The sequence below is a fragment of the Leuresthes tenuis genome, unplaced genomic scaffold (assembly GCF_036924035.1).
Source record: "Leuresthes tenuis unplaced genomic scaffold, fLeuTen1.0.hap1 SCAF_10, whole genome shotgun sequence".
Lineage (NCBI taxonomy): Eukaryota > Metazoa > Chordata > Actinopteri > Atheriniformes > Atherinopsidae > Leuresthes > Leuresthes tenuis.
This window is the reverse complement of record NW_027325364.1, coordinates 7,278,294-7,293,303: the sequence shown is the minus strand read 5'-3', so window position 1 is coordinate 7,293,303 and position 15,010 is coordinate 7,278,294. Positions and strand designations below refer to the sequence as shown.

The following is a 15,010-nucleotide window of genomic DNA, read 5'->3' as shown; positions in this document are numbered from 1 at the left end:
AGGGGTTCATATGATGAGTCCAACAATGTTTGAAGCCTCTGGGACTCCTCCAATAACATATTTGATAAGAAAGCCTAAAAGAAGGAGCCAAAATTCATAATTTACTGGCAATGGTTACTTCTCCCAAGACACATGTTGGTACAGCTTGTTCCGTAAATGCTATGGATCAGAAAGTAAAGCAGAATGAAAGGTTGCAACTTATATTTGGTAGGATTATTCTGAATTTTAAGTTTTATATAGGTTGTCATTCAGCAGTTTTTAGCACCATCAGTTGTTTAAAGCAGTCATAGTGATTTTAATTTCTGTTCATACTCTAAATCATTGCCAAAACAAGGTTTCATTACAAAATTACAAGGCCAATTTGACTACATTTCAGGTTGGAAAGCTGAAGCACAAACATCTCAAGTTGTTTCAGAGCCAAACCAAATGAGCTCAAATCCATTTCCGAGCAGGTAATCTTGTTTTTTTTTTATTGTTTTTTTGGAAGCTAAACTCTCCACTCTGATGTGTGCATTTTTGTTGTAACAACTATATTGTAGAATATTCTGAGCAGTCAACATGACAGTAAAAAATGTGGTGACTTTATGTTGACACTGTTTCCAATTGACTGATCACAGTGTCCCTGCAACAATATGCATAAAAGCAAATGAGAAAAATATTCAGCGGCAAGCCAGATCCAGCTTTAAGTTATCTCTGCATAGGAAGCATAAGTGCTGTACTGCAGTGTACACGGCTCGCTGAATCATACCTAACCATCTCATGTTCAATTCATGAGAGGGCCAATATATAAGGAAGAGGTAGAGAAACAAATCAATTCCAATATTTAGAAAAATTTGAAACTAATAACACAAACCTAATCTATGACCCCTTTTCTAATCAGTATTGAAGTGAATCAACATGATCTGCCAACTGTTCTTGACTGATTCTTTCTTTGGAACTCCAAGACCTTGTTTTCTTAACCTGTTGGTAAGTTGCTGATTGCTTTGCAGTCCCCATGTCACACATATACCAAATATATGTGTGCCATTTGATATACCATTTACCAAAACTTCCGCTTGGTAAATGTCACCTAATCTATGACCCCTTTTCTAATCAGTATTGAAGTGAATCAACATGATCTGCCAACTGTTCTTGACAGATTCTTTCTTTGTGTGGTGGCCATTTTGTGCTTAGGTGGTTTCCAATTGCTTTTCCAAGTGTTGTCCTTTGGCTTATTGCCGATGTTGTTGTTGGTGGAGAGGTCTCTGGGTAACAATACGGTCGATGCCAAAGGAGGGGGGAGGCCCAGCTGTCCCTACCTCTGCTCTCCCTGTAAGACAGCGGGCACTATGCCAGAATACAGCCTTCAACAACACAGTGATAGACTGAGTTTAAGAGCTGGAAACAGAGCTCAAATAAAGCTATGAGAACTGAACTGACCAAGACTGGAACACACTGATCTGGACCTAAAAACATTGAACAACACATGAAAGTATAAAACAACATAAGAATGTGTCTGTATTCTTTTTGTTGCACTTTTGCTGCCTTTTGTGCTGATTAAACAAACTTTGTTCAAAACAACACTAATGATTACCTCCTGTTTGCAGTGATTATCCTGAATTAATATTCAGAACCCTCAGTCAAGAGCCTGGAGAGGGATTCAGATCATACCACTCCTTACCAAAGACAGTAAAAACCGTTAAACAGACTTGTCTCTGCCTTTAAAATACTGGACATTTTTGTGAGTCTCCATGTGACTCTCCGAAACAACCTGTTCCATACGCAGCCAGAATTAGACCTGGAAGCGGTCACTGTACAGGTGCAGATCATGGATGAGGCTGAGCTCTCTGAACTCCCGTCTTGCCTTGAGGATATTATGAACTCACACCCTGTTGGCTGGTGATTGTCTCCTCCTCCTCAGTAAAAGTAATGACAGGGCTTTCGTCTGACAGCTAGGCTGATACATCCTGCATCCAAGTCTGTACCTGGAAAATGAGGCTACTGTACATCCTGCTTATCTTTTCAGTCACCTCGCAGCTGACGCAGAACTTTGACATGATTTGCACATTTTACCCTTGCTCTGCACGCTACCCCTGCAGTAAATGCAGCGCATACCGAATCCTATGTGAAAGCCCCGCTAAGCTGATCCTAATTGACTACAGCATAAAAGAGCACGGTGGAACATAGTTGGAACATCTGGATGATGTTATATGTGTGACGTGGGGACTGCAAAGCAATCAGCAACTAACCAACAGGTTATGAAAAGAAAAGACTTCCTTACACTCCAGGAAATACATGAATGCTCAGCATATTCTTGTTTTTTTAACTCGCTAAATAACAAAAAAGGATATGAACAAGTAAAGCTAATGATTAGTCCTCTTAAAGACAATAGACAAAGATCTCGTTTAGAAAAATGTCAAATCTACTGTTGGTGTAAAAAGAAACATTTGTTCCCTGCCCTTATACCTGCTGTCCCTCCCTCCATTCTCCACGCTTTACCTCAATTATATCTGCGTTAGTCCGGCTCTCGTGGGGCTCGTTGTACTCGGTGTACTTGAGCAGGACCTTGTCCATGTCAGTGCTGGCATACTGAAACAGCTTGTTGGAGTGGTTGAAGATGATGAGAGCAATCTCGCAGTCGCACAGGACGCTCAGCTCGTATGCCTTCTTCATCAAACCAAACTTCCGCTTGGTAAATGTCACCTTGTGGAGAGAGGAAAGGTGGAGAAAAGGAAAGAAAAAAGACAATTGCAAATTGGATAAGTTAACACACGCATATATATAGTTTAATCTTTACTGCACAACATTAAAAAAATAAGCAAATATCTAGCTTGACACAAAAAAAATAGTTGTGTGAGCACAAAAGATGTGAAAAAATGTCGCTCCTTTGATAGAATATGTGTTTTTAATTTAGTTAGAAATCGATAAAATTATGAAAGTTCAATTCTAACTTAAAGGAGAAAATTACTTGCTCACTTAGTGCTGTTAGGAAAATTCCTACCACTTTTAAGCATTGACCTGAAAGAAGAAAGACACACCTAATTGTCATGTTCTGTTATTTGTTCTATCAAACCGAAACGCGTAAAAGTGACAAGTTGCAGTTTTCGGTTGTTTGACCTCACGGTGACCCTCAGCTTTGGCAGGAAACTATGAGGCATGTTTCCCAAAACGCTGTGCTACTCCCCTGAGCCTCAACTTCATATCTTCCTAAACCAGAGCCATTCAACACCAGCTCATCCTCACTTAAACAGCTGAGCTTTTAGCATCTTAACACATTTATCATTTTAGGACTCATCACTATTTACTGTTTTATCATCATGCACGTTCATGAACTGGCAGTTTGACACAAAGCAAAACTGAGTTATACATACATGATACAGACATTTTCTTCTAGAGAAAAGGACTTTAAGCTAAACATGATCTTTAAGAGTATTTTTGCGTCCACATTGACTTTCACTTCCCTCTACATCATCTCCTCGCCGTCACATTCACCCTCTCTGTCATTTTCACACTCTGTTATGCTCTTTTCCATGCTCTCTTTCTATGTCACACTTGCTCTCATGCTCTCTTTCTATGTCACACTTGCTCTCATGCTCTCTTTTCTGCACTCTCCTTCTGTGACACATTATTTCTCTCTTTGCCATACACACGCACACGCACACACACACTCACACTCTTGTACAAGCCCCCTCAGCTGTGAACATGCAGAACAGAACTGGGAGTGTTGCTGTAGCACAGCGTCCCTTGTTGTCTGCTGATTGGCTTTAGAAGCGCTTCTCTGCTTTAACCAACTGGTATTTACAACCCAAGGAGATTTGGCTTTGTTTGGATTAAACACACAGGATTGCACAAACACAAACACGTAACACACACGGAGAAAAAAGATTAGCAGAGGGACAAGAAGAAAAGGCTTCAGGTACCGCTACAATTTTCTTTTTGTCATTTGATGTGGGAGAAATCAGACTAAGGGTAAATTTGTACGCAGTTGGTGTAGAAAAAGCAGGAAGGTTCCAACCATTCTGCACTTTAGGCCACATCCCACAGTGACATCACATTTTCCAAAAACCTACTTTGACACCACAGATGAGAGTTGTGACAGAAAAAGCAGTGTGTTTAGAAGTTTTCAGACTTTCTTTTTTTTTTTTGCAAATCCTTTTGTAATCCAAAAACCTGTTTGACTTGAACAGATATTTGTTCATTCTTTAAGTGGGGGCTCTGTGTATTACTTATGAGTAGTCAGTCTTTCACCTGCAGTAAACAGCAATGAGAGAGCTTTAAGTTTGGGGAAATCAGGGAGAAAATCCCTCTAAAAGATTCATATCTGTTTGAACAAGTGCTATATGGTGATTGATTACATCATGTCAATTTTTTTTTTTATCAGAGTTGTTTACTTTTTCACCATTTTCACTACAAAGGGTATTAACGTCATTGCATAGTTGACTGGGCAATATGACTTGCCTATGATCAGCTGTGACAGACAGTTCTGTTGGTCTAATACCATAATACCAACTACAAAATAGTAAAAATGAGTGGTGAGCTTGGAAAAGCACATTCACCATCTTTTAAATCTTTGTAACAAGCCTGACACAACTCCTGACAAACCGAGCTGATACCTTGAGCAGCCACATGCATGCAATGATGTGGAACAACATGGATGTTCTTCAGTTTACAAAATAGTGATAGTGAAGTGACAGGGTGTGAAAATGATAATATGTGTATAGGCACCTTTCGATAAAACAACTTTAGCTTGAGATGCTCCTGGTTATTCAACTAATTAATCGAAAAAGGTTGCGAGCAGCGAGAGCCTGGTTGCTGTGTGGGCAGAAAAGAGCTGGGAAAGCTGAGGCGGTGCTGGTGGGTGATGGGGGCTGTTCGCTTCTGACCTGGACCCATGAGGTAGGCCCACCCTCCAATATATCATCATATCAATCAGTTATAAAGCAAGTGTAAACACTTATCAAATATACGTACCAGTAAACTATATTGTGCTTATTTGAAAATGCTGACAGGCTAATTCACCAAATTAAGATATTAAAACTGATAAATGTCAGAATTGTCATATTAACAAGTGGCTAAAGCACCTCTGGGTTTTGTACACCCTCACATCGCTGCTTGCAAAGATGAACACTAACTAAAGTAACTAAAACCAACACTAAGTCCAATAATGTGAACTGCATAATTTGGGCTATGCAATGCTTTAAAATTTTTTTATTTCTTATTATTTAATTTTGGCTTTCGACCATTACAAAACATTTGCTGTGCTACATTTTGTAGAGATTTTGGTCAACAATTCTGAGTTTGATGAGATACAAACAACCAAATTCCGTCGTGCTGTAATATTTAGCAAAGAGAACGAGAAGCTGCATTAGACTCATCTTTAAGTATAACAAAATCAAGTTAAAGAATGCAAAAGAATACTGTCATGTTGACAAAGTTGAGGAAAATAAGAGGCCAATGAGATATTTTTTTATTTATGATAATTGCACACTATAATCAAGTAATGAATGTATAAATGTTTCCATCAGTTTACCTGCTCTGATATATTCTGCATTCTCTGGCTGTAAGCTGCTCTGCTGGCAGCACAATTTTGAACTGAAACTGTAATTGAAATATACTGAAGGAGAAAAGAAGGAGAAGAAAAGATAGAGGTAGAGAGATGATAGAGACATTGAGGATGAAAGCAGAGGAGCAGCCATGCGAGACCTTCAGTCTCTCCATCTTTCTCCATCTCTTGCTCCTTTCTGCTTCGGCACCTGACATGTTTGAGCGTCTCCCAGCACTCGTCTCTTTTGCTCCTCTCATTTCCTCACCCTCGTTGTCTCTTCCTCTCTTCTGTCGCTTTTTTTCCACATCCTCTCCCCTCCGCCCTCCCCCTCCCTCCTTTCGCACTCGCTCACTCATTGCTTCCTGCTGCCACAAATCAAATTATATCGGGGTCGTATCCATGGGCAACCGACTCCCCTCCTTCCCCCTGCCCCCTATTTCCCACCTCATCACACATTGCTACCATCATCTTACCTCTCTCGCCCCCCCACCGCATCATCTTTATCTCTCTGCCCATCTACATACCCCCCTCTTCCTTTTCCTCTCTCTTTCTCTCTCTCTCTCTCTCTCTCACACACACACACACAGAATGAGCAGATAAATTATGTGGCGATGCTGGAAAGAGAGGAAATTACGGCAGCGCAGGATGACAAGAGTGGTTGGTGATGAAGAGACAAGCCACTGCAAACAACAACTGCTCCCCTGACAAATCATAAGGTCATCCACCAGTGCAGAAAACAAACAAAATTAGTCCAAACATCCCAACAAACCCTTAATTCCCTTTTTCCTTCTCTTTTAAGAAAAAGTAGGCAGCAGGGTGCTGACTTTGGACCTGAGCTTCCATTCAGACGTTTACCACAAAGAATAAACAAGCTAGAGGTAATTGGCATTAAGAGCAGAAATGCAAGGTAACCAATGGCAACTGAAGAATAAGACATACTCAGTGAGGGAGGGAGGGAGGGAAGGAAGGAAGGAAGGAAGGAAGGAAGGAAGGAAGGAAGGAAGGAAGGAAGGAAGGAAGGAAGGAAGGAAGGAAGGAAGGAAGGAAGGAAGGGAGGGAGGGAGGGAGGGAGGGAGGGAGGGAGGGAGGGAGGGAGGGAGGGAGGGAGGGAGGGAGGGAGGGAGGGAGGGAGGGAGGGAGGGAGGGAGGGAGGGAGGGAGGGAAAGAAAGAAAGAAAGAAAGAAAGAAAGAAAGAAAGAAAGAAAGAAAGAAAGAAAGAAAGAAAGAAAGAAAGAAAGAAAGAAAGAAAGAAAGAAAGAAAGAAAGAAAGAAAGAAAGAAAGAAAGGTTTTATTTGAGTGTGTGTGAGTGCGCATTTGAGTGTGTGTGTCTTGGCGAGCTTGTGGTTATGTGGCAGATGGATGAGGAAACCACCACTGACAACCGCAACCTCCTCTTGCTGTTTCCTGTAGCCAGAACCTCCATTTCATTTGCTAGCTTATAGCTCACATAATCAGGTCTAAACAATTAAAAGAAGATGCAGAGTTTTATGGAGCTGCTTTGATTTGTCAAATCAATAACTTTTCAGAAGTGTCCGCCATGTCGACCCTTTTTCTATAACAAAACTGAAATGTCAACATAGCAGGAGGTGGGATGAAAATATATATTTCAAACACCCAGGCTTAGAAAAGTCAACTTAACATACTAGTATTCTAAGGTTAGGTGGTCATGAAAACTCTGATGGTGTAATCAACACAGAAAATGAGGAAAAGTGTTAAAAATCATCTTTAAAAAAAGTTAAAGCTATCGGCCTCAAGACATAAAGACAGAATTAAGCTAAGCTAAGTGCAACTTAAAAAATGCATTTCAGTAAGAGACACTGTCCCATCAGAAGAATAAAAAGATTCTCTGTGCATGACTGGCAGGCAGGAACGACACACTTCACTTTGAAGAGAACAGATTTTACAATCTGGGGATTTAATCAGTTCAGTCGGTTAAACTGTGGGTCAATTCCAAAGAAATGCAGTCACAACAGAGTTGCAAAGCAGAGGCATACCTTGTTTTGAAAAAAAAAAAATCTCATTCATTTTCTCCTATAGACTATGTTTCATGACATGGAGTTGCACTGCTATGGATTAGAATGGCACCAAACCTCTCTGAATGATTGATCCATACGGATACATGATACGCTAAAAATTGAGAAACACCGACTCAACTTGAAACTGGTAAAATAATATCAAACTTAACTCAGTTTACAATTAAAGTCTGATCAACCATTTAAGCCACAATTCCATGTTTTAATTCTTACTGTAATGGCATAGCCTTGGCATTAGAGGATAATGGTTATCTTAAAATTCAGACTGTTTTGGTGAAATCAGGTCATTTGAACACATTTAATGGCTCTAAAATTCTCAAAATCCTCAGCTAAACAGTGCTATTTTAAACTGTGCTATTGGAAATGATGTACTGAAATGTTCCCCAGAATCCATAGTGCTGTCCCTACTTTGACATTACAACACTACCGTACAATTTATTACAGGGGCGCAGTGATACGTTTGCTTCTGGGGGGCTTGGATGAGGAGATTTTTGTGGCTGGCCTTATACTGTATTTCCCTTAGATATCCTTTCAGTTAATTTTTTTTTATTAACAAAAATATCAGTATTGTATGTATGTGGCATTTTTCTATACGGTGCTCCAAACCAGAAAACAAAGATTTATTCTCTACTTCTTCAGTAAGATGGCTTCTATGGCTGAAATTTCACAGTCCACTTCTTAATCTACTGTGTTGCTGGTGCTGAAGTCAGGAATGCCGAGAGTACAGAAGTAAATTACTTTTCAAATTCACCACGGGCTTCTCCAAAAAATTCTAACTGGGTTTTCTGCGACTGTAGATTTATCAAATGTGCTCAATTCCAAATGACCTATGCAAAGATAATTAAACTAAAGATGGAAGTCTTGCAAAAGTTATGTGAAAGTAAGAAGGCATTTCTTTGATCAGAGCAAAACAGCCCAGCATATTTTCAAATCAGCTGCATATAATAAGGACGGTCACCCTTTGCACGTATACCCTTAAATAAATAAAACAAGCTTTTGTTGTTCATAAATCACCTGCACATGCTCATCATCAGTCCTGCATGTTTGCAACCACATGTTAATTTGCACTGCTCTAGGTGGGCTGCTTTGGTCATTATTGAAATGATCTGACTGTGTCTGAGTCAATATATCAATGCATAGTTAGAGGATCACCAGAAGAACTGGCCATCACGATTTTTTTTCTGGGATGCAGCCTCATGCTTTTTTGCCTGGCTTTGTAAATCTGGTCCAATAAATCAATTTCTTTTTGTTTTTTTCCAAAAAAACATATATGTAATGTACTTCTTGGCATGTTTTAGGCGCTCTATAGCTGGTATTGGTATAAATATGATAACTGTTTCAAGAGTCTTTCATTTTTGGTAGCAAATCTCTCAGATCTCCCTGTTAAAATGGGTCACAGTGTTAATGAAAAGTCAACTCTTTTTGTGTTATCTTTGATGTGACAACTGCTATTCATAAATATGAAAAAAAGAAGCCATCAGAGCATTCCAACATTTCCAGTCCTGTTCTCTGTTCTTTCTTGTGCGTCTTTGTCTCAATAAGAAATGTGGTATTTGAGATGCTGTCATGTTTCCAGCTGGGGCCCACACTCTGAACGCTGTTTATTTTGTGGAGCTTATGGCAGCATCTCTGAATCAACATGTAGGAGGGTGACGGGCTGCATGTACTCCAAATTCATTAGATTTCCTTTCAAAGGCTGCACTGTTCATTAGCTGAAGCAAAACAGAGAAAGCATGTAAAAAGCACTTATTTTCTTTACTAGCTTTATACTTAGTTCCACTTCAAAACAAAAGAATGATAGCAGAACTGAATCTGGTTTTACTGAGTACATGGTTTTACTGTGGGTTAGAAAAGACAAATGCAGGTGCTGAGTGCAGTTTTGGCTCCCTACAGGCCTGAAAATGTCATCACACCTACTTGTTAGCTGAAGTGATTAAGAAATAATTTTCTACTGGTTAATCTCCTGATCACAGCCAATGAGTAATCTTTGATTCCAACATTGAGACCACGTATATTATTACCAGAGAGGCCATCACCTTATTGACTAACTGCTTGCCACCTGATACAGATGCAGGCTCCATTAACCAGAGCCTGCCCCTACTAAAACACAACAACACCCCCACCTCCTTTATGTCCAATTGTGTGTATTGATGAATAACAAGCCATGATACTTCACTGCCCCCCTGCAGGAGCCATTTCCTCTCATTTATAGAAATGCAACCGGCTAAGATCGATGAGTAGAAAACTGAGGATGATTTTCCCGACCCTACAGCTACCTCGCTCTTAAGTCTTATTCAGCGAGGCATCTTGTTTCTCTCTCTTTCTCCATCTTGTTTTCCTTGTCTGTGTCTCTCTTTGCTTTTGAAGGTGGGCATGTCAAATCCATTACTCAATCTGCTCAATGGAGCGAAGCCCATTTACCAGTTGACTCATTTTAGATGGATCATTTACCCTTTCATCCAGTCTGACAATGCCACTGACGTAACCAGAGGGATTGAGGCTTTTTTAATTTTTTTTTCTTTTGGGGGGGGGGTTAAATCATACTTTTTTGTTCCTTATCACTGAAGGCAGTGGGGTGCCTGAGAAATCCCACAACAGCTTTGCGGAGTCATATAGGCCTCATGCAACACAATCCCATTAAAATGTTCTATTCTGGCACTGCTAAGAGAGCACCTTCCAACTTACTCACACTACACAGTGCATGTGAAAACACAAAGGATCCCTGTGGGAGTTTGTTGTCACGTGAGTTAAAAGATTTTTAAATGCAGTGGAATTCAGTCCCGGAGAAAAGAAAAAAAATGGCCGTTTCTTTCTCAGATCTGAGTAGGATGCATGACAGGAATATTGAGTATTCAAGCCAGTTAAACCATCCAAGAAATTGGTCAATTTTGAGCCATTTAATGGTTCTGAATGTTCTTTGCAAAAGCTTGGTTTTAGCACAAAAAAATTCCAGATATTTGTGTGTGTAAATTTCAGAGATGAAATTTTTTAAGTTTTTTGGCCGATTACCTCTTTCTAAGTCTGACTTAACAAATCAAATTTTATGTCTTCATTATCACTGGCACCATAAACATGGAAAACCCTGATGATATTTATGATGAAATGCTAATTAGTAACTTTTCTAAAATGCACCAAGACCAGAACTTACAATCTTACAATCTAAAATGAAAGATATCAAAGATTGCTTCTTTTTCCATTATCTTTACTTACAGCGACAAACTTCCACATAAACAATGTGTTCTGTGTAGTTGCCATTCATGTGTGGAAATGTAACCTACACTGAATCAAACAGTTTGGCCAGTAGACGTTCAAGCTGAAAACAATTTATTGGTGTATCTTAATTAAGTCTTGCCTTCAGCTGCATGTGGGTATTTAGTAACAGCACAATTAATGTGCATTTTCTAAAAGGATGTATAGTAACTTGGAGTCAAAACTACAGATAAACCACATGGAGATGGCTGGTGAAGACAAGTGGAGCTTGCAACGCGTCAACTGCACAGACAGTAAATGATGACAGTAATGATGAGTAAATATCACACTTTAAAGCAGCTGGTTAAAGTAAGTACTTGGTTCAGGCGAGAAAAGGCAGGGTTTTTTTGTCTGAAGTCACCAACAAGAGTAAAACTTCCCAAAAACACAAGACATTTTTTAGTTCCAATTTGTTTGAAAGTTTATAATTTCACAAGCCAATTCAAATTTAATCTCAAAAGTACATCACTCCACCTCTTCTGCTAAACATCGGGATTTAATGCGATTCCACGGTTTTGTCAGAGACAGTCACTTTCAAAAGTCTGCCCCAAAAACATAGTGTTAAAAATAAGGGCTCAAAATAGGACTAGATGCACTCTGCTCAAACCAACGGGTATTTTGACTAAAGCCTGCCTCATACATCTCAATAAGAAAATTGAGTGAAAATATTCAAATTGACATAATATCACACCTTCAAATTACACAGTAAAAAGCATATTACTGCAGAAAGATTGGTTGACATTATCCATGTTACCATAGCGACATGTCTGGTGACATTTACGCTACCATGTAGAGAACAATTTCATATCCCAAAGTGACACCCTGTGCTTCTAACGAAGCATCTACATATGACGAGTTGGGGATCAGGTTGAAGAAATCCTTCTATATTATACAAATCAAAACCCATGCAAAACACATCTATTGTTATTAATCTCCTGTGTTGCATATAAATCCAGCTTGACGTTGGCTTCATACCAGCAGCATGGCATGCATGATGCATCTGCAAAAAGATTTTCATTTCATCTCCTAAATTAGAGCATGCACACTGACTGTTTAACACACGATTCAAACCACACTTAACCTCATATTAGCAACAACACATCTTTGCCAGTGGTGTCAGTGTGTAGGCAGTATGTCACAAACTTTGAAAAGACATTAGCTTATGTGTTATTATGATGTACATTTTGGCAACTACATGGTAATAAAGGGGATTTGTGGCCGTATTTCACTATTACAGTGACAGAAGCATCGCTGTTTGGGATATAATTATGTCAGTATGATGTCAGTTTTTCAGGTTTCTCTCTCTTTCCTTCATAGAGGTTTAAACTTTGGAACAAGTTGCCTTTAGATTTTAAGCAGGCTTCTTTCTCTTCTCATTTCTAAATATCTTAAAATCACATTTGTTTTCTTTCGCCTTTACCACAGTGTGAGTTGTTGAACTCTTATTTCTAGTTGTTGTTTCATTTACTCTGCCCGTGATACTTATGTTTGCATTTATCTTTTATATCTGTGTTTTATGCAAGTTTCTAAATGCATATTTGATTGTATAGCACTTTGGGTCAACTCTGTTGTTTTAAATGTGCTTTATAAATAAAGTTGCATTGGATTGGATAAAAAAGTCATGTGACTGTTATCTGGTTAAAACTGGACAGCTCTCCATCTTCACATTTTAAATCTTGTCAACTATGGCTTACACAAAACTACATTCACAGCCATAACCAGAGGCAACGAATAAGTAAAGAGATTGTTCAAGCAGTGCACAATTTCACTCAACAACAGTACATTCTGCTGTTGGACAATATCTTTGATTGAAATATTTCAAAATATTAAAACAGGTTTTAAATCAATATTTCAAATATCAAACAGTTACAAATTACAAAAGATCATATTCTACTGTAGCAACTTTCAGCAGTCTAGAAACATTAAAAACATACTTTTACTGAGTATTTCAACTGAATTTAGACATGACACAATTGAAGATTAGTCTTATTTATGGAGAGTGCGTTCATTAACACTGAAGAATACATGGCATCCATATGGCAGATGCTTTTCTCTAAAGTAGCTTGGATTTTCCCCATGCATACAAAACCATCAGGGGCAATATGGGTTTAAATTGTCTTTCTAAAGGACGTATCGGTACACAAACAAAAGTGGCATGAAACTGAGCCACAAATCCCATAATTAACAGCAACCCGCCCCACTACAGAAGCTGAGGTTCTACAGTTACCCACACCTGTTATTTGTGACTTCAATTCCACAATTCCTGCCCTGAAAGCTTCATTATCTCTACTAAGTTGCTTCATATAGTGATATTATGATGCAGCTGTTAGCTAATGAGTTTAGTTAGAAGTTTTGACATATTTGGATAATGTTAGCCCATTTCACTGGGACTGACCTGTCTGTTGCGTTCGTCTGTGATCCTCTGAATCTGGATCTTTTTCCTCCCCATGGTTCTGGTGTTGCAGTGGGAGGAGCAGTGTGGGAGTGGCAATGTCTGAGGTCACGGATGGCGGTTGCTGTATTTCTTCCTCTTTAAATGTTTAGTTGCCTTCACTTCGCCCTGCACACTGACTCGGTTTGAAGCACCTGAGCAGAAAAGCTTTTACCACAATGACTGAAAAAAAAATTAAAAATAAAAAAAAGTGGGAGAAGGAGGAGAGGAAAAATGGGGTTTTGAGTGCAGCACCCTCTTCAGATCATGGTCCTGTTTCAGAGGGGCGGGTCAACCACAATCAGGCTCCACTAAGATCTTCTGCCCTCCCCTTCACCTCAGCTGGGCAGCTCCTGGAAAACAAGCACAGAGGCATTCATCAGACAGGGAGGGAGACTGAAAAGGGCAGAGAGAGGCTCTGTTTGTATACTGTGACCCAGTTTAGCTACTGCAAATGCTGTATTTGGCTTGGCCCAACATATATGAGCGAATAAATGACGCAGCAATGCATTTGAAGTGCCATCAAATCAGAGGCACATTTGGCTAAAAACTAACAGGAGATCGGGGTGGGGGGGTGGGGGGTGATCGCTACATGCAGAGCAAAAGGCCTTAGGCGTCTGCGAGGAGGGAGGCTGTGCTGTGTCAGCTTCATTAGAGGCATCACCGCCACATCACTGATCTGCTGGTCGCCCACGGCAACCGGCTGCCCAGCCTGGGCCGCCTGACACGCCGAATGTGATTCCCAAACAAGAGGCAAAACAAAAATGAGCCACTGAGTTTATGGATTCTACATATTTTCCATTTTCAAAACACTGTCTTGATGTACGATAATTTCTCTCAATGAGACTGAGTCTGTGTTTAGCGTAATGTGCACCAGTATAACAGTCAACACTGTAAGGATGGGAATTTTATCCTTTGAACTATGCCGAGTTGATTTTCCAGACTCCCAGGATAGATATCGGACATGTCTGTAAAGCAGGATGAGTGGGCAAATTTCCATTATTTCCACTATTCAAATCGAGGCTGGACAATATTATTATGCTTTTTAACTTAACTGAGTGGTGACCTATTTCCTTAAAAATGTGTGCTATCCATGTAACTAACCATGAAATTATAGTGGTCTGAGATGCCTCTTTGAGTCTGATCAAAAACAAAGGAGGAGTATGTTATGAAAAATGTAAAAAAAAAAAAAACTTCTCAAAGGAACACAGTTTCTTCAAACTCACGAAAACTCATGAATGAATGAGATGCCAGAAACCTGGGAATGACAACAGAGGTTAGGACTGTTTTAGGTCCCGTTACTGCTATTCATGGTTCAGCTATAAAAATAGCTGTCTCTATATATACATACAGACTAGGTGTACACACCACACTCACATACACACACATACACTCACACACACAGATACAGTGGTAGCCAAATGGCAGCATTACAGAGCTAAAGCATCTGGAAAGCCTTGAGTACAGACAAAACACCAGCTTCTCAGATTTGTTTGAATTCCCTCTACCTGGGGGAGCAGCAGAAGAAGAACGCCCTCTATTTACATCCATTCTTATAAAACAAAGAGCTTGAAACTGTCTGTCATGTGGCTGACATTCCTTTTGTGCTGCTGTGGGCGCTGCATGGCATGCTCGTTTTGAGAAGATGCAATTGGCTTGGCTATGGCAATGAGTTGCTTATAAATTATGCACTGATGGGAAAGCATGGAGGGGGGTTGAAGGAAGAGGGTGTTATGAGTGTCATAATTGCTTTGTAAAAAGGCTTGATGGAG

General features: G+C 39.7%; 1 protein-coding gene across 9 annotated transcripts in view; it reads right to left on the bottom strand.

Moving 5' to 3' along the window:
- The window catches only part of mef2d (myocyte enhancer factor 2d), a 94,702-nt gene that overhangs the window by 47,261 nt on the left and 32,431 nt on the right, over window positions 1-15,010 (bottom strand). For all 9 annotated transcript variants that reach the window (XM_072393756.1, XM_072393758.1, XM_072393762.1 and 6 more), the window contains exons 2-3: window positions 13,203-13,591; window positions 2,479-2,682 (exon numbers count right to left, since the gene is read on the bottom strand). In XM_072393756.1, the coding sequence (XP_072249857.1) occupies window positions 2,479-2,682; window positions 13,203-13,256 (258 nt within the window). In that variant the 5' untranslated portion in view covers window positions 13,257-13,591. The remainder of the gene's footprint in view (window positions 1-2,478; window positions 2,683-13,202; window positions 13,592-15,010) is intronic.